Genomic DNA, 21,405 nt, shown 5'->3' with positions numbered 1-21,405 from the left:
AATAATCCACGCTGGCCAGGTGCCTGTGGTTCAGCCCACCTTACCGCATCAGTTTACCCTCCGTCCTGGGGTTATTAATCACGTTTAGTAAGACGCATGGTCCACGTCTCTCAAGGGTTCATTTTTTGTGTCTCTGACAGTGACAAACAAAGCTTTTCTGTTACTGCCGACTGCAAGAGAATCCTCCCACTAACTAGTTTTTGTTCAGAAATCTGAATTTGAAAATCTTATATGTGTTTTATTGAATCTGCCTATCTGGCACCTGCTCCATGCTTGAGAAGGTGAACATTTCCCATGTTCTGCTATCAGGGTGAATGTGAAGCAATTACGTTGACGCCTTCCCCCTGTAATAGGTTCAAATTCTGTATAATATCAAGCTCTAGTTTAAAGATTTCATTCCAGTTAAGGTTTCTGCTGCATGGTGAATTGTAAGTTGTATCGTGGATGACCTGATTCTTCTGTCCTTCATGAAAGGAGCTCAAGTTCCTTTTCCATCTCTTTGTCATGTGAGAGGTTTCAGTCTATAGCTTTATACGTACATTTACCGGAACTTACCAGCACCAGGGACACGAAGATACTGCTTTCCCACGAGTAAAGTGGGGCAGATACGTTCATATATGCAGCTGGAGGTCATGAAAGCCTCATTAATGGCCATTAATTAGTCATTTTACGCACCATCAGAAATAAAGGGACAAAATTATTAAAAGTGACATGCATTTAGCATCATTAACTAAACCCTCTGCATCTCATAACCTTAACTTAATGGTTCCTGGTCATCATGTCATTTTCTCATAATAATTAAAAAATATCACAAAAATGACTGGGTATTTCAAAATACCAAAAATAAAAATAATAACGTAAAAAAAAAATACCAAAAATAAAAATAATAACGTAAAAAAAAATACCAAAAATAAAAATAATAACGTAACAAACTGTGCATTTGTGTCTGAAAATGACGACATGAATGCGCTACAGTTGGGTTGAAAGTTGAAATAAATGTTTTTATCTTCGAGTCATTAAATTCATTTTTCGGGACTAATCGCGGTAGAGCTGTTGTGGAAATGGGGAGGGGACAAATTGAGAAATGATTTATTCATTTTCTGCAATATAGAGAAATTTCGTGTGAAATTGTGAACTTATTGAGCTGTTGGCGCAAGTTGCGTCCTTCATGTCACCTCCTCCTGTCGCGGGTCGCGTCGTTTCTCCGCCTCTTGGTTCCTCCACCCCACCGATCTCGCGTCCCGCGTCCCCACCGATCTCGCGTCCCGCGTCCCCACCGATCTCGCGTCCCGCGTCCCCACCGATCTCGCGTCCCGCGTCCCCACCGATGTCGCGTCCCGCGTCCCCACCGATCTCGCGTCCCCACCGATCTCGCGTCCCGCGTCCCCACCGATCTCGCGTCCCGCGTCCCCACCGATCTCGCGTCCCCACCGATCTCGCGTCCCGCGTCCCCACCGATCTCGCGTCCCGCGTCCCCACCGATCTCGCGTCCCGCGTCCCCACCGATCTCGCGTCCCGCGTCCCCACAATGAGGACGTCCGTCCTGCGCACAGGAGGTGACCGATGGATAAAAGCCTAAAGGACTTTACTACGTCACTATCATTTACAGACTGAGGAAATAATGGGGAAATGGCAGCTAACTATGGTAAATATAAATTTTTATCACATTTTATAATCTTACAGCAACGTACAGCGCCCTGCTTACCAGACGCCCTTATCCAGAGCGACTTACAATCAGTAGTTACAGGGACAGTCCCCCCCTGGAGACACTCAGGGTTAAAGTGTCCTGCTCAGGGACACGATGGTAGTAAGTGGGGTTTGAACCTGGGTCTTCTGGTTCGTAGTCAGTAGTTACAGGGACAGTCCCCCTGGAGACACTCAGGGTTAAAGTGTCCTGCTCAGGGACACGATGGTAGTAAGTGGGATTTGAACCTGGGTCTTCTGGTTCGTAGTCAGTAGTTACAGGGACAGTCCCCCCCTAGAGACACTCAGGGTTAAGTGTCCTGCTCAGGGACACGATGGTAGTAAGTGGTGTTTGAACCTGGGTCTTCTGGTTCGTAGTCGAGTGTGTTACCTGCCAGGCTACTAACACCCTATTAATAATGAAACATATGATCTGCAGGTTTTATGGGTGTTAATACTGAAATGATTAACTTTACTTTCATTAAAACTGCTTGTGGTTTTTGGAATGAGAATCATTTTTGTTCTGAGCTTGAACCTGAAACCTGGTCTGGGTGTGAGGACCTGGTGGAGTATGTAGTGATGTTTGCAAGTTTTGGAAATGGGTGCATATGATTTTAATTAAAATGCCTTGGTCATTGTATTTGATGGTCCTTGTTGAGAATTATTGACAGTAAAGGGCGGAGCTGCAGAAATTTAACCCCTGAGGGCATCATCATCATCGTCATCTCTCAATCATTATTTCAATATTAATCACAGCCATGATAAATGAGAGCATTAATAGGATATTTGGGTTCTGGTTCTCGGCATCTGCATTCCATTCAGACCTGAAGTCACGTGACCGTTCCCAGGGTTGGAAGAACGAGTCTGACCTCTTTAGCACCACACATTCCTGCATCTCCACTTTTTCCTTCAGCTTCTGTGTTTACTCTGTCTCGTGGTCATAATTCGATTCATTGAACAAACCAAACTTGCCAGTAGAATAACGCTTTATTGAACTGCTGGTTGAACTCCCCTTGGCAGCAGGCACTTCCTGTAGCTGTGGATCAGGACAAATCTTCTTCTTCTGGCTGAATGTGCCTGGATCTCTTCAAGTCACCACGTGGGGAAAGTATTCCACATTTTGTTTTTCTGAAGTCATGCTGTTGGATTTTTTTGGCTCATTGACCTGTTGCATCAAACAGCTTCTACAGCATTTCAACTTGCATACAGAGAATCTCACGCCATCCTGCAGAAGTATGAAATACACTAAATTTTCAATAATATTATTATTGAGGCCCTGATGCCGCAAAGTAGCCCCAGATCATGAAGTGTGGTTGGGATGATCATCTCAGTGGCTTTTACATGCTGAAGGCTAAACAGATGTTTCCAGCTCCAAATCTCTGACTTTCACTCTGGCTTGTTTCTTTACACCACTGATGAGTCTCTGGGTCGCTTCTCGGTTCTTATCACTTTAATATCTGATACGGGGGACTACATATTCATTTTTATAACAGGGAGTCTGCAAAGGGGCTTGCTCCTTCCACTCCGATTTTTAACCGGGGCAGTGGTGGCCTAGCGGTTAAAGAAGCGGCCCCGTAATCCATCGGTTGCCGGTTCGAATCCCGACCCATCAAGGTGCCACTGAGGTGCCACTGAGCAGAGCACCGTCCCACGCACTGCTCCCTGGGCGCCTGTCATGGCTGCCCACTGCTCACTCAGGGTGATGGTTAAATACAGAGGACACATTTCGTTGTGTCGCCGTGCTGTGCTGTCAGTATCGCTGTGACAATCACTTCACTTTCTTTCTCTTTTTTCTTTATATCTTTCACTTGATAAAGAAGCTACAGTTTACTGTAGACTTGTGAGTTTCTTTGAAATGACTTTGTAAAGCTTTGCTGCTTTATGTAAAGCCATAATTATTGATGATAGATCATCTGAAAGGTTTTTTGTTGTGAAAAATAACTCAAACACTCGAGTTTCAGTGGATTTCTCACTTCCAAACTCATTTTCTTATCAAGCCTCCAGGTTTTCTGATACTTGACTTTTTTGAGGTCATTAACTGAACGGTTCACTTACTTTTTCTTTTTCTTTTGTTATGTTACAGCCTTATTCCAAAATGGATTAAATTCATCTTATCCCTCAGAATTCTACCCACAGCAACCCATAATGTAAATGTGAAAAACGTTTACTTGAGGTCTTTTGCAAATGTATAAAAGAAATCACTCACAGCCTTTGTCATGAAGCTCAGATGTCTCCTGGTTCCCCTGATCATCCTTGAGATGTTTCTGCAACTTAACTGGAGTGTACATGTGAAAAAACAGTTGATTGGACATGATTTGCAAAGACACACCCCTGTCTATATTAGGTCCCTCATAAGGTCTGTACTGAGACAGGATTGTCTTGAGGCACAAATCTGGGGAAGGTTACAGAAAAACCTCTGCTGCTTTGAAGGGTGGTAGTAACCTAGTGGGTAACACACTCGCCTACGAACCAGAAGACCCAGGTTCAAACCCCACTTACTACCATCGTGTCCCTGAGCAGGACACTTAACCCTGAGTATCTCCAGGGGGGACTGTCCCTGTAACTACTGGTAGTAAGTCGCTCTGGATAAGGGCGTCTGGTAAATGCTGTAAATGTAAATCCCAATGAGCACAGTGGCCTCACTCATCCATAAGTGGAAGAAGTTCAAAACCACCAGGACTCTTCCTAGAGCAGGCTCCAGAAGACCGCTCATCACCAGGCTAATACCATCCCTACAGTGAAGCGTGGTGGTGGTGGCAGTATCATGCTGTGGGGATGTTTTCCACCTGCAGGAACTGGGAGACTAGTCAGTATAGCGGGAAAGGTGACTGCAGCAATATAGCAGAGACATCCTGGATGAAAACCTGCTCCAGAGAGCTCTCGAACTCTCGGACACCGAACTCTCGAACTCAGCCGGACACCGACCCTAAACACACAGTCAATATATCAAAGGAGTGGGTCCAGGACAACTCCGAATGTCCTTGAGTGTTCCAGCCAGAGCCCAGTTGCAGGTCTCTGGAGATGGTCCACCGACTCTTCAAATCCAAAACCCGATGGAGCTTGAGAGGAATAATATGGCAGTATTACTACTTGTTTTTCCTACATCTTGGCGTGCTGAGAGTATAGGTTAAAGTGGTGTGTGCAGATTTGAGATTGTGAAAAAACAGACACCTTAACGTGTGGAATGGTTTGGGGACACTAAAAATTCCACCAGCGTATTCGGCGAGGCCATTATGTGACGAATGTCTCATCATCTCAAAATCCGGGACAATTCTTAAAACCAAGTCTGACACAATTTCAAGGTCTAAAAAAAAGGACATGTCTCGGGAAAAGAATATGTCTGGTCACCCAAGTGCAATATGAGTGGAAAAATCATTCTGCTGTTATGGACCATTTTGGTACTTTTTTTAATCTTGTTTTTATTTTATGGTTCTGCACTGGAAAATTGTACCTAAAATGTCATTCTACAATGGTTCAGTAAGACTAAAACTGTACTGTATAGATAATTACTGCTTTCTCCCAGGATCCAGTGCAGGAGTGGGGCGATGAAGCTGAAGATGGAGTCATCTACAGTGTGACCCTGCGCAGGGATCCCATCCAGCCGTCCTCAGAGCCTCAGCCGGTCCAGTACCGCACACAGAAGTGCCGCAGGGTCAAAGCTGCCAGCCCAGAGCGTCTTGTCTGGCATCTGCTGGACCCGGAGAACCAGGACCAGGATTACAGCCGGATCTTCCTCGCTACCTACCAAGCCTTCATCTGCACCTTCACCCTCATCAAGCTGCTCTTCCAGAGGTAGCAGACATATTAAATTCATCAGCCATAATCGAAACAACAACTAGCATTTAACCTTTTATTTAATTACATATCACATTGTTCATTTTTCAAATGTCCCAAATACATTACATTTACATTTACGGCATTTATCAGACGCCCTTATCCAGAGCGACTTACAATCAGTAGTTACAGGGACAGTCCCCCTGGAGACACTCAGGGTTAAGTGTCTTGCTCAGGGACACAATGGTAGTAAGTGGGATTTGAACCCGGGTCTTCTGGTTCATAGGCGAGTGTCTTACCCACTAGGCTACTACCACCCCTAATAGAGATAAATCGAAAGTTTATTTTTTTTGGTAATTTTTTTATTGCCGATTAGTAGCCATCTGCATTTTGATTGGCCAAATCAGCCTTGTGGCCTTATGGATTTCATCAGATTTGGTTGACTGCTCAGTGCTGAAAGGTCAGCCTGGAGGTCAGGTTGGCTTGACCTCTGAGTTGAAAAGGGCAGAGCTCAGCACCTTATCTCCATGAACAAAGGAAGTGTCCTAGTCAGAAAAATGTCAGGAATGTGACAAGAATGTTGTCACAAGGTGCCTGACTGATGGTGAGATGTAAAGCGGCTCTGACACCACACTTCATTCTGCAGTGGTGCTGGGATAAGATCATAGATGCCGGGCTTTACAATGCCGATCACTATCCATTCCGCCAACTGGGATCAATGCCCATTAGTACATCACACACAATTCCATTCACTTTATTCTACCTGCCAAGAGGAAATCTGGCCAATTCCAATCTGCCTTGTAACAGTGTAACAGCTAAAAATGCACGAATTCCAGATCTCCCCATCCCCACATAAAATGCATTTCCTATATTTGTATGATTTGATGACAATACGATATTTAACAATAATTTGTCATATCTGTTATATGTGTGAGTGGTGTATTTGTACTGGGGCACTATTAAAATGGACCTATTTACCTATTTAAGCATTCGGGTAAACTTTAGGTTGAGGCTTGAGCTTTTGCCGCCAGCCTTGGGCTTTAAGAATTACATCTCGGTCTTCCAGTCTATTGTACACCTGCTCAAGGAAGTGAAGATGATTGTTTTTCATTATGAAACACTGCAGCACAACGTACGGTGACACAGGGAGTTGTGTCCTTAATCACCCTTGGTGAGCAGTGGGCAGCCATGACAGGTGCCCGGGGAGCAGTGTGTGGGATGGTACCTTGCTCAAGGGGACCTCAGTGCCTGGGGTAGTGGTGGCCTGGCGGGTAAGGAAACAGACTCGTAGTCGAATCCCGAACCGCAAGGTGCCACTGAGGTGCCACTGACATGGTGCCCACTGCTCACTCAGGGTGATGGTTAAATGCAGAGGACAAATTTCACTGTGTGCATCGTGTGCTGTGCTGCTGTGTATCACATGTCACAATCACTTCACTTTTAACTGAGAATGTTCTGATGTTACTGTTTCCATAGGGACGATATGGTTGCTAATCTGGACAACAATGTCTGTCCAAGGAGGTAAGAGAAGTCAAAATTAAAATGCATTTTTTTTATGTTCTTTCACCTGAATTGCACAATGCAGCGATCATAAGATTCTCTCTCTGCAGTTTTCTGCGACCCCTGATCCAGCTGTGGTTGGACAAGTACCAGGAGGACCTGCGGGACCCTCCTCAGCACCAGGCCCTGCGCCTACTCACCCTGCACCTGCGCCGACGCCTCTGCTTCCGCCGGCTGGTGCACCAGGCAGAGGCTTTGCTCAAGAGATTCCAGGATGAAGGTGTGGAGTCCCCCGTTTTTTTTTTTTACACTTTTGGTATGTTGGTTGTGCCCTGGCTGGGGATCAGCAGCATTTTCTCATCTCCATCCTTCAACGCCACATGCTTTAGACAGCTGCACCCTGTCCACCACAGTGGCTGAGGATCGTGGGAGCCTGAAGGTGTTTTGGCCTGCTGACACCAGCCCAGCGGCGGAGCTCGCCGAAGTGCCAGCCAGCTTTATGAACTTCACAGCGCAGAGCCTGGCAGAGCAGCTCACCCTTCTGGACGCTGTAAGTGCGTGAGCTGCTGTCGATGACGGAGCGGTGAAGCTACCGTTTTTAACCTGGGTCTTTTCCACAGGAGCTTTTCGTCAAAGTCGTTCCCTTTCACTGCCTGGGCTGTGTGTGGTCCCAGCGGGACAAGAAGGACAACTCTGACCTGGCCCCCACAATCCGGGCCACCATAGCCCAGTTCAACGCCATTACCAACCACGTCATTTCCTCGCTGCTGCACCACCCCAGCTCCCCTGCCCAGAGGGCAAAGGTCATTGAGAAGTGGATTGCTGTGGCTCAGGTTAGTCTGTCAGGAATGGGAAAGTGAAGTGATTGTCACTTGGGGCAGTGGTGGCCTAGAGGTTAAGGAAGCGGCCCCGTAATCAGAAGGTTGCAGATTGGAATCCCGACCCGCCAAAGTGCCACTGAGGTGCCACTGTGCGAAGGAGCCTGTCATGGCTGCAGAGGGCACATTTTGTTGTGTCACCGTGTGCTGTGGTGCAGTGTATCTCAAGGGAAAGTGAAGTGATTGTCATTGTGAAACAGGCGGTACTTTGCTCAGTGGTACCTTGGCCGTTCGGGATTTGAACTCTACGGGTCCGCTTCCTTACCTGCTAGGCCACCATGTGCAGAGGTGCTGTTATTTAATGTCACAGTTGGGGGATGAAGGACCCAGGCACAAGTCTAATAGAACACCAAAGCAGAAAATAGAAATGGAGGAAGCCCCAAAACACCAAATGACTGGAACAGACAAACTGGACCCATCACTAAAGCTGACAGGTTGGTCACCTGACTTTCCTTGGGTGCAGAGACACATTCATCTGATGTGCATGAGAACCAGTCCTTATATTAAATACCTGGTGGTGCAAAGCATCGCAGGGAGCTGATCATGTGGGGAAGGTGAATAGGGACATTTTGTATTTTTATGTGTATTTGCAAATTAAATTGTATTTGTATTCTGATGTGATATTGTATGATATTAATGACATTGATACTGTAGTTGTGGCATGTGTAAGGTGTTTTGTACTTACAGGAGTCAGCATTATAGACATTATAATTAATTTTTTGTGCACGCTCTATGGGAGTTTGTAATAAATGTTTCTAAAGAGCCACGTTTTATGCTTCTCTGGATTTTGTCTGGATTTTTCAGGCTGCTCACAGCCTTTTTATCAAAAAGAATTATTTTATCAAGAATAATTGTATGATGTTTTTGTATTTCCTGCAGGAGTGCAGGGAGCTCAGGAACTTCTCTTCACTGAGAGCCATCCTCTCCGCCCTGCAGTCCAATGCAGTCTACAGACTCAGGAAGACCTGGGCGGTGGTCAGCAGGTCTGTTCTGTTCCCTGTTGTTCACTTCGGCAAGTCAATGTGACCTCATGCTCTTGAGAACATCAATGCCAGACTTAAAGTGGATTTTTTAGTAGGTCAAAGTTGGTTGTTAGTTCTTGTTCTAGTATGAAACACTAGAGGAAGAAGCACTGATGTTCTGAGGATTTTGAATGTAAAATGAACATCGTTCTCCCGTGATGTTGCTTAAAGTCGTATGAAATGTGGCTATTAGTGCCGCAGTTGAACTTGCCGTTTCTCCCCCCAAATGGCAGGGAAAGCGCTGCAGCGTTTGACCAGCTGTGTGAGACGTTCCCGGACGAGAACTGTGTCCTCAGCAGCCGAGAGATCCTGGTGGAGGTCAGTCTATGCTATAAAATACACACTCGGTGTTTAAACAGTGATAAAGCCCATTCTGCTCAGCACAGTTGCGTGCCCTGCTAATAAAGACGTCTCAGCAGGGAGGGAAATGCTGGATTATGAATCATAATACATGAAATGGCTCAGCGGTGCCCTGAACAAATATGACGCATGTGAAAGGTGCATATAGCTACCGCATGCAGTGGTAGAGTGACGTTGGACACAGTATAAATCCATCTTTCATTAGCTGTGAGTCAGTGCTCAGCTATAAATGTTGCCGCATATCAGCTCTCTACAGAGGATTTATTATCCTTATCAAGACAGTGGCCGTTTGCTGTGTAACCAGACGTGCCCTTCCTGCGGGCTTTATATTGTTAATGATATTTATGCCATGCAAGCTGCTTACTGTGTACTCTTTAAAAACCGTTTAGGAGGGGAGCCCACAAGCAGATGACAAGAGTCCCCAGCTCTGCCCCACGGCAAGACAGGCGGTGAGCCACTACAGTAACTCACTATTTCCTCTGGAGGTCCTCATTAAACAAAGTGATTATTCATAGAAGGCAAAAACAATACATTTCCCACAATGCATTTCACCCTCCCAACTTGCACGTCAGCATTTCATTGTCATTCAGAGGGTGGCACTGACTTAAAGGGAGAAGCATGCAATGCTTACAGTGCTGAGGAAAATGGCAGCTCAGTACAATTGAGAGGACCCAAGGTTCAGCAAGGGTTCAAGTTCAAGTTGAGCTTCAGCTATATACATGTAATTTCAGCTATATACATGTTAGACAGAACATGATGAAATGAAAGAACCGGGTGCTACATGTAACATGTAAAGTGTGCAATAGACATAAAAATTGAAGCTTTTATTGGACTTAATTATTTGCAACTCAAAGAAAACAATCCACAAATAATTGTTAATATTCACAAATATTTCAGAATCCACAAATATGTATTTTTAGAATTGTGTTCCGTAAAATCATATCGAAAAATATGCACAGCGTTTGGTACACGTGAAAAGCACTTTTTGTGCATCATTTCCTGTGCATTGGTGGATCGCGTCACATTTGTGACTTCGCCTCTGTGCGTTTGTGGATTTTTGTCCAATTCGTACTGAGACAGGAAGAAATCCACACGTGGCTTCACCAGCAGGTGGCGCCTGGAAACGAATACGCTGTAATGTTAGTAATATTCTCAACCCAACAAAAAAGTGGCACATGGTTGGTGTCGATATGTACAAGGCTTTTTGGCCATGACGGGCCCCCAGGAGCAGTGTGTGGGGACTGTACCTTGAACAAGGAGACTTCAGTGGCACCTTGGTGGTTCAGGATTCCAACCTGCAGCTTTCCGATTATGGGTCTGCTTCCTTACCCACTTGGCCACCACTGCCCCACTGGTACCACTGGGACTCAGTGATAGCAATGTGTGAATTTGACTTTTGTTTACATTCACACAGAGCACCAGCACTGGAGTGGTGCCCTACCTGGGGACGTACCTGACAGCATTGACCATGCTGGACACGGCGCTAAGTGACACCGTAGAGGTAAGACATTCCTCTCACTTTTCAGAAAGATGGATTCATTGACGGAAGTTCATGTTTTTTACAGCCTGAAATGTCTCTTTCTCTGACAGAATGGACTCATCAACTTTGAGAAGCGGAGGAGGGTATGAATGTGACAAAGATGATTGTGGATCAATTCAGAGATGTTTATCTGGGGCAATATGGGCAATCTTGAATTTAAATATAATTTTTTTAATCCTATAATTTGACATAAATCCCATCCAGACATGAGTCTTTTATTGATTTTTCATTATTCCTGGAACATGACCCTTGATTAGGGTCATTAAAAGTTTAATTTTCAAACCACCTGTCATATTAAGCATATTGCCGAGGCCTATGTTTCTCTTGGTAGCTTTCTCACATCTACAGTGTTTTAGACTGTCTTTGGGGTTTAAAAGCTTATTATAGGCAGGTGTGAAAACAGATATTCATGACTCTGCAGTGCCTCCTTGTGTTCAGGTTACAGATAACATTGCATTATCATTCTTGGTATCAGAGAGAATTCCATCAAATGAAGTAGAATAATTAGAAATATTACAAATTACAAGTAAGGAGAAATTAAAAAACAGAAAAGCTACAGGTACAGAACAAACTGTCAATCAGAACAAAACATTAGTCAATCAAACAATCTTTATTTAGAAAAAATCCTTAATACAATTTACACACAATTTTACAATCGTTATTTAGAAAAATCCTTTATGTAATTTACAATTGGCAAAAGGTGATAGTGGCTGAGTAAAAAACAGGATACCTTGACAGCATCTGAGACTCGAGAAACCCTCCTCTGGCCAACACTGATCAGTATCAGATACATTTCAGATATATATGGTAATATGCAGACTAAATTGTTTAGCTGTTGAGAACTTCATAAAACAGGTGTGTAGCAGACAATGCAGTGGAGCACAGATGGAAAGCACAGATGCAAAGGGGTCCAGTTTAGTCCAAGTCATAAGATTGACATGAAACAAGTCCACCAAGGCTGCCTAGCTGTTAAGGAAGCAGCTACTTAATCAGAAGGTTGCCAGTTTGAATCCCGATCTGCCAAGGTGCCAAGGGCGCCTGTCATGGGTGATGGGTTAAAAGCAGAGGACACATTACGTTGTTGCACCGTGTGCTGTGCTGTTTATCACAATGACAATCACTTCATTTTCACTTCAATTAAAATACATTCATGGTTACCCTCAGTAATAAACGATGAATTATTATTGGGTGATTGCCACCGTTTATGGGTTACCAAATAATGGTGCTGAGTCTCCAAACACTCTTTCACTCTTTACAGGAGTTTGAGATCCTTTCACAGATCAGGAACCTTCAGGCCACCTGTTCCCAATACAGCCTCACCCCTCATCCTCACATCATGACATGGCTGAAGGCAGCCAATTCGCTGTCTGACCAAGAGAGGTATGGTCCAGTAGAAAAAAAATATCTTCATGCTCCTGATTTCATTTTTCATGCTAAAACCATCATTTGTTTCCATCGTTTGTAGCTACGAGTTGTCTCGAGAGCTGGAACCTCCTGTGGACCCATGTCCCAGTTCCCCCAGTTCCTGGAGTCATTGTCTAATCCCCAAGAAGATCTCGTAAGTTTTTCTGTATGTTTGAGAAAAAATGTACCCTGGTACTCTTTCATTAGAAAAATCATTTTATTCGAATGCAGGGGACATTTTTAACAGAGAGAACAGACATATAACTGGTTTGGTTTATGCATTTTAGAAACCTGTGGAGCTGGAATGATGGTGCACACAGGAAAACCCACGCCGACCAGATCAGTGTGTCCTCCTCTGGATCCAGCAGCTCAGACCTTGAAGACCTGTCCAGTCTGAACACAGCCGGACAGCCAAGCAAACTCGCTGTATGATGTTTTCCACTGGTGCATTTTACCGAGACATGCAAACCGCTGATCTGAATGAACATGAAAGTCATAAGTTAGCTAAAAACTACTGTTAGCATTGTGTTAGCATGAAGCTACCACTCTAAAATTTCAGGTAGCTAACAAGTCTCAATTTTCCCAAATTTTGAAAAACGTTCAATGCTCAGCTCATCATGGTCATGTGTGATTGGTTCCTTGAGCTCCAGAACTTCAGTTATGGGTCTGAATGACCATGTATTGAATCTAGGCTGTGGAATGCTTGGCATGGCGTTCTTGCCAATCTTTCTGAACTGGGACATCTGAGATGACATGCATTTAACCAAATTCAAATACAGTATTCAGAAAAGCACAAATAGTATTTATTTAGTATGACCATTTTTTAGAATTATTTGTATTCAGGAGGAATACACCATGTACATAAAAGGAGAGTGAGTGTTTCCTGATATCGGATCGACAATCAAAACTTTGCCAAAAGGCACAGAAAACTGGTCAAACTGTCCATCATTAATGTAAAAACGTTAACAGTAGTATCTGAAATATCAATTTCAAAACTGCCCCATGCTGGCAAAACTGAGACAATGCAGCGGCTGTTATAGTGTTTTATAATTGCCTAATGAAGGTTTATAGATTATAAATGTAATTATATGTATGTGTGTATCCAGATATACACTTAAAGTATGCTAAAATACAAATAATTCTGCTGAACATGAGCTAGTTTACATTCACCTTTTTTATACTTTGACTTAAGATCAGAGTTCTAAAAGTGAAATATTTCATATTCACATACACATTGAATAAAGGATGATATTTGGTATTTATTCCTTACTTATGCATATTTTTCACAAATAAAATGCTAATGCACAACACATCAAGTACAAAGAGAATAATATCTTAGTATTAATTATCGAATAATAATAATAATCTACTTTTGCTCTGCTGTAGCTTCACACTAACGATTGTCTTTGTTCTTAAGTCTCTCTCCAGGTTGAGTCCAAATGTGTCTGAAGACCTCTCATCATCATCATCATCATCATCATTAAGCCCCTCAGGCTTCTTGCTCACCAACTCCCGGCCTGACCTGTCTGCTCTGAACCCCGACTGCTCCTCTGCTGCTTCCTCCTCCTCCTCCTCGTTGCCATGTTATCCTGTCTACAACAGGCAGGTGGATGATTCTTGCATCATCAGAGTCAGCGTGGACTTTGGCAACTCTAACAACGGCAATGTCTACAAAAGTATTCTGGTGAGCTCACAGCTTTTTTATTCTTTAGCAGCAAAAATTCGAACCTTGTGCCACATATGGGCAATAAGTTCACAATGCAAGGGTGCAAGGAAATGGGATCGTTTTCTAAATGTACTGAACATTTCCTGATTAATAAACTCTGCTGTGGTCCTAGCTCACCAGTCAGGACAAAACGCAGCAGGTGGTGCAGCGGGTTCTGGAGAAGCACAACCTGGAGGAAATGAAATGTCAGGACTTCACCTTAAGCCAAGTGCTGTGCCCTGAAAAAGGTGCGGTCAAGACCTTTCCAATGGAAATTTCTCAAATATTAGAAAATTAGATACAATGCAGGTCTACAATGAAGATGAAAACAGAGGGAAAGTCCCACTGCAAGTGTCAGCCACCCCTCGTCATGACTATTAGTGTACAGAACATCCATTATCCAGACCACCAAATTACTATTGAACTTATTATTCTTTTCTCTTAGATGAAAAATGATGCACGATTTAATGAGATTCATATGTGACTTTTAAACACATATTTTTGTATTATTTTTGGCTTTGTTATGAAAATGTTATGAACTTAGTTAGCATTTTATTATCATTGGAGCTGTACAGTATAAATAAATATTTTTTTCTAATTAATCCCCAACTACCACCAACTCTCTCCATTTCCATTTCAGGGCTCCGTAGGCAACTCAAAACAACAATCACGATCATAATCAGAATTTTCTGCATTTTGTTCTCTTTTCAGAGCTGCTGATCCCAGACAAAGCTAATGTTTTCTACGCCATGCGCACCACATCCAACTACGACTTTGTCCTGCGGCAGCGCTGGAATAGTGACAGCAAGACAGCACCGATCCTCAGTAGAGGGACGCCACACTGAATCGTGTCCTGGACAAGCAGCAGCACCTTTCCTGCATCTGGATAGAGAGAAGAGTCGGTAATCAAACCAAAAGCAAAAAGCTTCTGAAACCAAGAAAAACACCCCTCTAAGCATCAGCAGCGTGAAGAACATTGCAGACCAGGGTTCTTTTATGAAACTGCATGTCATGTTGCTGATTAACCACTGTGTGGTACCCCAACATCACGACACAAACTGCAAACTTCCTTAACAGATTCCCTGCTCAGATGGAGTTAAATGAAAAAAAAATTATTTATCCCCAAGGATCAAATACAGGTGCGCAGGGCAGTTGAACAAGGTGCAACGGTGTTTACAGTGTGTAAAAAATGTAATCCAGATAAGAATAAATATGATGTCCCACTGGAAGAACATTCTGTTGGATTTTGCCATTTTTAAATTTTACTTAGTGAGATTATTTAACATTAACATGAGTTCCCTTAGCCTGTCTATGGTCCTGCAGTGGCTAGAAATGGTGATCGGTGTAGCGTGCTTTGTCCATTCTGCTCCACTGTGGCAGAGTGGCAGCTCAGATGGTTGGATCTGGAATTTGTCCCCTTATGATGTTATGATATCTCCACCGACCGCCATCGCTTTCAAACATACGAAGCATTACAGTTCCAGTGGGTTAATTCTAATTTTCGCAGACACAAATGCCCGCTCAACTCCTATAGGCCGCTCTCCTCCTTGTCCCGCCTCTCTCTTCCTCCTCATCAGCATTTAAAGCTGCAGACAGTGAAAAGGTGCATTCTGGGAAATCTCATTGTGGGACTGGATCCAAGCGGCTGTGATTCTGCACCAAGGCATTCGAATGTCCCCTGCATTCGAATAAAATGACCACTTTACTTTCAAAAAGAATTTTTCATAATAGGGGACCTTTAAAATATGGGCATTTGCATCTATTGGTGTTTCCTAATATGACACTGATAAAATAAAAAAAGTATTTATTCTTGTCTGAAAATGCAAATAATAATATTCAGGAAAGGTTTCTGGTTGCTGCTGAGTTTTAACATGAAGTGACACGGACATATGAGAGTTTGTGTGTGTGTGTCTTGTTAATGTTTTTGTTTGTGAGCCATTAATGAAGTTTTAATTTAATTTCAACCTATTTTTTTTTATATTCTGTGTTTTACTGTCTACAGACGTTGCCAAAAGTTTCGAATGACACAAAAACTGGTTTTCACAAAGTTTGCTGCTGGAGACTCACCTGGCACCAATCTGCACGACAGCAGGGGGGTTATAAGGCGCGTCTGAGCTGCGACATTTTATGTGGACTGTAGTTGTTTTCAGTTCTGGCTGAAATCGCCGCACGCCTGCGGGTTTGTTTTTCTTCTCCCCCTTTTTCCCTGTTTTCGGCCCTCGCGCCGTTTTTCTTTTGTCGTGTTATTATTAATAAAATCCCGTTCCCAGTATGTCCCTCCTCTGGTCTTCATTGCCCCATCAGCTCGCGGACGTGACCAGTTTTTATGATTTGCATATACTCCAGAATGTTATGAAGAGTCATCAGATTAATTGCAAAGTCCCCTTTTGCCAAGAAAATGAACTTAATTCCCCCAAAAAACTTTTCTGCTGCATTTCAGCCCTTCCACAAAAGGACGTGCTGAGTACATTTCTGTGATCCTCTTGTTAACACAAGTGAGAGTTGAGGAGCACAAGGCTGGAGATCGTTCTGTCATGCTGATGGAGTTAGAATAGTAGACTGGAGGCTTTAAAAAGAGGGTGATGCTTGAAATCATTGTCTTTCCTCTGTTAAACATGGTTGTGCGTGTTCGAAGAAACAAGAAACTCCGGAGCGATTGGACGCAAGGAGGCAGGTAAGTTTCCCCATGTGTAATATCCAAACGAGAGCTGGCGTGAGCTGCAACACCACCTGTGGCAGAGGAACCTGCAAGTTATAGGCCAGCTACCCCCAAAGGAGGTAACCTGGGCAGGTGCGCTGATGGTCTGAAGTGAAGCACTGCAGGTATCGTCCCAGCTGTGGGTTGGTTCTCTCCACCTGGCCGTTGGTCTGAGGGTGGTAGCCAGTGGAGAGAATGCAGATGGAACTGATGAGGCGACAGAATGCCTTTCACACAGCTGAGATAAATTTGGGTCCTCGGTCTGAGACAATGTCCTGGAGGAACCCAGGAAGGTGGACGAAGTCCTGGAGCAAGAGGTCAGCAGTTGTGGCAGAGGAAGGTAGCCTGGGTAGGGCCGCCTTTGAGAAGCGATCCATTATGGTCAGGATGGGGTCATTCTGTTGGCTTCAGGGAGACCGGTGATAAAGTCCAAGGCAAGGTGGGTCCAGGGACGACGGGGAATTGGAAGCGGTGTTGGGAGTGTTGGGAGTCTTGGCCAGGGCACAGTCGTCACAGGCGCCCACGTAGGCATATACATCCCACCGTAACGATGGCCACCAGAATGCCTGGCGAATGAACAAGATGGTCTGTTGGCGTCCTGGATGGCCAGAGAGAACAGAGGAGTGACCCCATTTGAGGACATCGAACCAGGCAGGAGTTGGGGACGTACAGGCACCCTGTTGGAACATTGGATGGGCCAGGATCTGATGTCTGGGCGGCCCGGTCTCCAGGGACCACCGAAGAGGGCCAAGGATGTGATGGGACGGAAGGATTGATTCAGGTTCCAAGGAAAAGGAGACTGGAGCATGCTGGTGGGACAGGGCGTCAGCTTTTTAATTCCAGGAACCAGGACGGTTGGACAGGTGGAAATGAAACTGTTAAAAAAACGGTCCACCTCGCCTGATTGGGATTGAGTTGTTTAGTGGCCTTGATTGTGATGAGGTTTTGATGGTCAGCCCAGACCAGAAACGGGGCGTCACAGCTTTGCAGCCCACTTGACCGCTAGCAGCTCACAGTCCCCCACCCCATAACGCTGCTGCGTCGGAATGAACTTCCATGAGAAGAACCAACACGGGTGCAGTTTCTGATCTAGACCAACACCCACCTCTGACACGTCAACATCCACAAAAAATGAAGGGTCTGGATGTTGGAGGACAGGGGTCGGTGGTGAAACGACAGGGACTTGAAGGCGTGGATGGCATCTGGAGTCGTGAAAAGGGGTCAACTGTACTGTAGCCACGGAAAAAGCGACGGTAGAAATTCGCAAAAATGATAAGCTGCTGCATTTGTTTCTGCATTTGTTTCTCTGCTTTGGAGAGAGAGTAGAGATGGTTCCTGGGAGCGTGAGCCGCAACACCAATAAAACACCAATAAAACACCAGTATCTGGCCAGTCATATCATGTCAACATGTGTTGGGGAGCAGCTCAGCTAATGTGGAATATTTCATCACACTGCAGCCCCGGGAATTACGAAAGCTGGTCCCTGGACAAAAATGTGAGTGAGATGGAGCTCTGCTGAATAGTGATTTGTGTTTTTTTTATTGCGTTTTCTCTTGTTATTGGTTTTTACTGTTTGCTGTGTTATTTCGCATTTTTCTCTTGTCATGCTTTTATTTCAAACATGATGAGGAGGTTGTCAGCAGAAGTCTACCTGTCACGTCCGCGAGCTGACGCGGGAATGAAGCGCAGAAATGGGACATACTGGGAAACAAGATTTATTATACAATAAAGGAAAAATGGTACGCGGGCTGAAAAACACAATCTAACCCGCAGGCGTGTGACGATTGCCAGAACTGAAAACACATAAAATGTCGCAGCCTCGATGGGCTGCTCAACAAGTCCTTATAACCAGGCTCCAGCCATGTCTACCTAATTAACCACGCCTGTTCCATGGCTGGAGCCCTGATGTCAAGCATATTGGTGCCAGGTGCGTTTCTAGGTGCACCCAATCGTGACATTGCCACTCTCAGCCACATCCTTCAGTGGCTTGGAGATCAGAGGTAGATGATGATGATGATGCTGTCCCTCCACCTCCAAGGTTCCATCAGAGGCCAAAAGCACCTGGAAATGTTTATAAAAAAAGAGAAATTTTAATAAAAAACTATTAACTATTATTTTTGTGTTTTATACTTCAAATTTCATATTAAACATTCAAACATATTTTATTCATGTGCATTCTGAGTGCCTTATTTAGTGGCTAATTTTAATTAGTTTGAATTTTTCTGTTATTACACCCAGTTATGACACTTCTAGCATAAGTTAAAGCAAAATAAGTATCACATATTGAAAGAAGAAATAGTCCTGAAAAAGGGACAAAGGCACACACTCACAGCAGGTTTATGACACTTTTACCGCTAAAACAACCACCTCAATAAGACATTCCTGTGGGTGGTAGTAGCCTAGTGCCTAGTGGGTACATTTACATTTACAGCATTTATCAGACGCCCTTATCCAGAGCGACTTACAATCAGTATTTACAGGGACAGACTCCCTGGAGCAACTTAGGGTTAAGTGTCTTGCTCAGGGACACAATGGTAGTAAGCGGGATTTGAACCCGGGTCTTCTGGTTCATAGGCGAGTGTGTTACCCACTAGGCTACTACCACACTCGCCTATGAAGCAGAAGACCCAGGTTCGAATCCCGCTTACTACCATCATGTCCCTGAGCAAGACAATTAACCCTGAGTGTCTCCAGGGGGACTGTCCCTGTAATCACGGATTCTAAGTCGCTCTGGATAAGGGCGTCTGATAAATACTTTAAATGTAAATGTAAATTCCTCTGCATGTTCACAGCAAGAAAAATATCTCACTGTAGGCAAACTTAAAAACTTGAGAGCCCTGGCGAACATGCAAATGAGTTGTACCGTAAACCTTCATATTTAAGCAAGTGGTTTTGAGGTCATTATTGCAGACTGAATTGAATTGAAGGTTAACTGAATGTGTTTAAATCATTTTCACATTTAACTGTATAATAATACCAAAATTCCTGCCCTTTTTACAACTTCATTTAACCACAGGTTGCAGGGTTCGTGTTGACCCCCAGGAACACCAGAGATCTCCGTTCTGAAGTCACAGACGCCCTCTACGGAGGACCATGTGAGCAGTCCGTCACCTGTGGTGCAGCCATCGCCGGACAGTTGGAGGCAGTGGACAGAGAAGCGGGTCAAGGAGGGTATTTTTCCCTCTCTGATCAGGTCTGTTTTTTGAAAAACAGTGTTTGTGTGCGAATGAAATATTGACCTCAATGGCCTGTATCTGTAAATAATTTTTGTGTGTATGTTGGGCAGTACATATGCGAATGTAGGTCATGGGGCGGGGCTACGATAGGCCACTGGCCACATGGGAAACCCCATGGGCTCAGCAGGGGGAAGATGGTTGCTAATGCCATACTAACGGCTAATCAGGTTAATGGGCTGTTGACCGTGCTGCCTTCTTGGGGCACGTGTCCTTCAAAAACACTGCTGGGCTGCAACTTCTGGCAAAAGACATGCAAGTCTTCATCAGGGCAGAATAATGTCAAGGAAAATAAGAATTCAAAATGTCAATCACTTTTTGCAATAGGGCTGGGCAGCATATCTTAGTGTATCTGAAAAGTAGGTATGATCATGTAACACACTTTTAATGTATTCTGTCTGCAGTAGGTACCTCTCACATGACCTCTTACCTTGCCACATTTTAACAAGAATATGGAAACTGGCATAACTGGTCATAAAGTTTTTTGCACATACTATATGTGCATGTACTGTGTGTGATACAGGTTGGTATATATTATGGCTAGTAAACATAACATAATTTTATCTAGTATGTGTCATGGACATCCTTTTGCTAACCAGTTTATGTGGTTCCAAATTGTTGAGTATGTGAAAAATCTGCAAATAAAATGTTTATTAATTAAACAATGAGGACAGGGGTCTCTGAATATGAATATCTCATGAAGCCGTGGTTGCCTAGTGGGTAAGGAAATGGACCCGTAATCAGAAGGTCCCCAGACTTCTGTCATGGCTGCCCACTGCTCACCAAGGGTGATGGGTTAAAAACAGATGAAACATGTCATTGTGTCACCGTGTGCTGTGCTGCAGTGTATCACAATGACAGTCACTTCACTTTCACTTCCATGTTTGGACAGCAACTTATTTATCACTGTGCCTGGGGGTCTGGCTGCAACGCTTAGTTGAACCATTTACGGGATGCAGCATGGGGACGCAGCAGCTTCTAAGAACATATTCTTACATGGTAATGTCATCCCAAATGCATTTGTGCTCTCTCGCGCTCTCATGAATGCACATGCACAAACATGAAGCATAAATACTCTGGACCTTCAGCGTTGCATAATTCCAAGTTGAGTCATCTAATCCCTGTTACTCCAGTGACCTACTTCATATTTCAGAACTGACAGAGAACAACAGGTTACAGCCCTGTGCCCTACTTATGGCAATTTATTTTTATCACAAGATCGGACCAGTTGTCTCCACATAGACCCAACCGTGAAAACCTCCTGTACTAGAACATCCAAGAAATCTAAACTCTGTGTCATTTGTGTCATTAACAAATATTAATGATACTAGGGATGTAACAAAACAGAAACAGCCATCATAAATTAGCATGCATTCATATTATTATTATTATTTATATTGGTTTGAGGAATCATACGGCAATTTTGATATCATGTACATAAGATGCACTTTTCAGTTCATACCGTTTATCTTCTGTTTAATGTAGTCTACAACAACAACTTTTTGGGTGCGATAAAAAATCTGTAATACTTGTAAATTATCTCATTTACACATTCACAAGCAGGAACTAAATAAAATACTCAATTAAAAGTGTTGCTAAAATATTTTA

General features: G+C 43.9%; 1 protein-coding gene across 5 annotated transcripts; it reads left to right on the top strand.

Moving 5' to 3' along the window:
* The first annotated feature begins 1,495 nt into the window (after positions 1–1,495).
* rgl3a (ral guanine nucleotide dissociation stimulator-like 3a) lies at positions 1,496–20,255 on the top strand. 5 transcript variants are annotated; one of them, XR_003749290.1, is made up of 18 exons: positions 1,496–1,645; positions 5,207–5,475; positions 6,934–6,978; positions 7,068–7,237; positions 7,347–7,507; positions 7,578–7,790; positions 8,715–8,818; positions 9,091–9,175; positions 9,607–9,666; positions 10,632–10,718; positions 10,808–10,840; positions 12,016–12,137; positions 12,223–12,315; positions 12,449–12,587; positions 13,579–13,845; positions 14,000–14,114; positions 14,578–14,768; positions 19,581–20,255. XR_003749290.1 is itself a non-coding variant. In XM_028974754.1 (17 exons), the coding sequence occupies exons 1-17, from the start codon at positions 1,622–1,624 to the stop codon at positions 14,709–14,711; spliced, it is 2,097 nt and encodes a 698-aa protein (XP_028830587.1). In that variant the 5' UTR covers positions 1,496–1,621; the 3' UTR covers positions 14,712–16,138. The 5 variants fall into 5 exon arrangements, 4 of the variants coding, with proteins under 4 accessions (XP_028830587.1, XP_028830585.1, XP_028830588.1 ...); XM_028974754.1 differs by lacking the exon at positions 19,581–20,255 and having other exon boundaries at positions 7,371–7,507; positions 14,578–16,138; XM_028974752.1 differs by lacking the exon at positions 19,581–20,255 and having other exon boundaries at positions 14,578–16,138.
* Positions 20,256–21,405: the final 1,150 nt, after the last annotated feature.

The sequence above is a fragment of the Denticeps clupeoides genome, chromosome 3, assembly GCF_900700375.1.
Source record: "Denticeps clupeoides chromosome 3, fDenClu1.1, whole genome shotgun sequence".
In the NCBI taxonomy this organism is placed as follows: Eukaryota; Metazoa; Chordata; class Actinopteri; order Clupeiformes; family Denticipitidae; genus Denticeps; species Denticeps clupeoides.
This window is presented reverse-complemented; position numbering and strand designations above follow the sequence as displayed.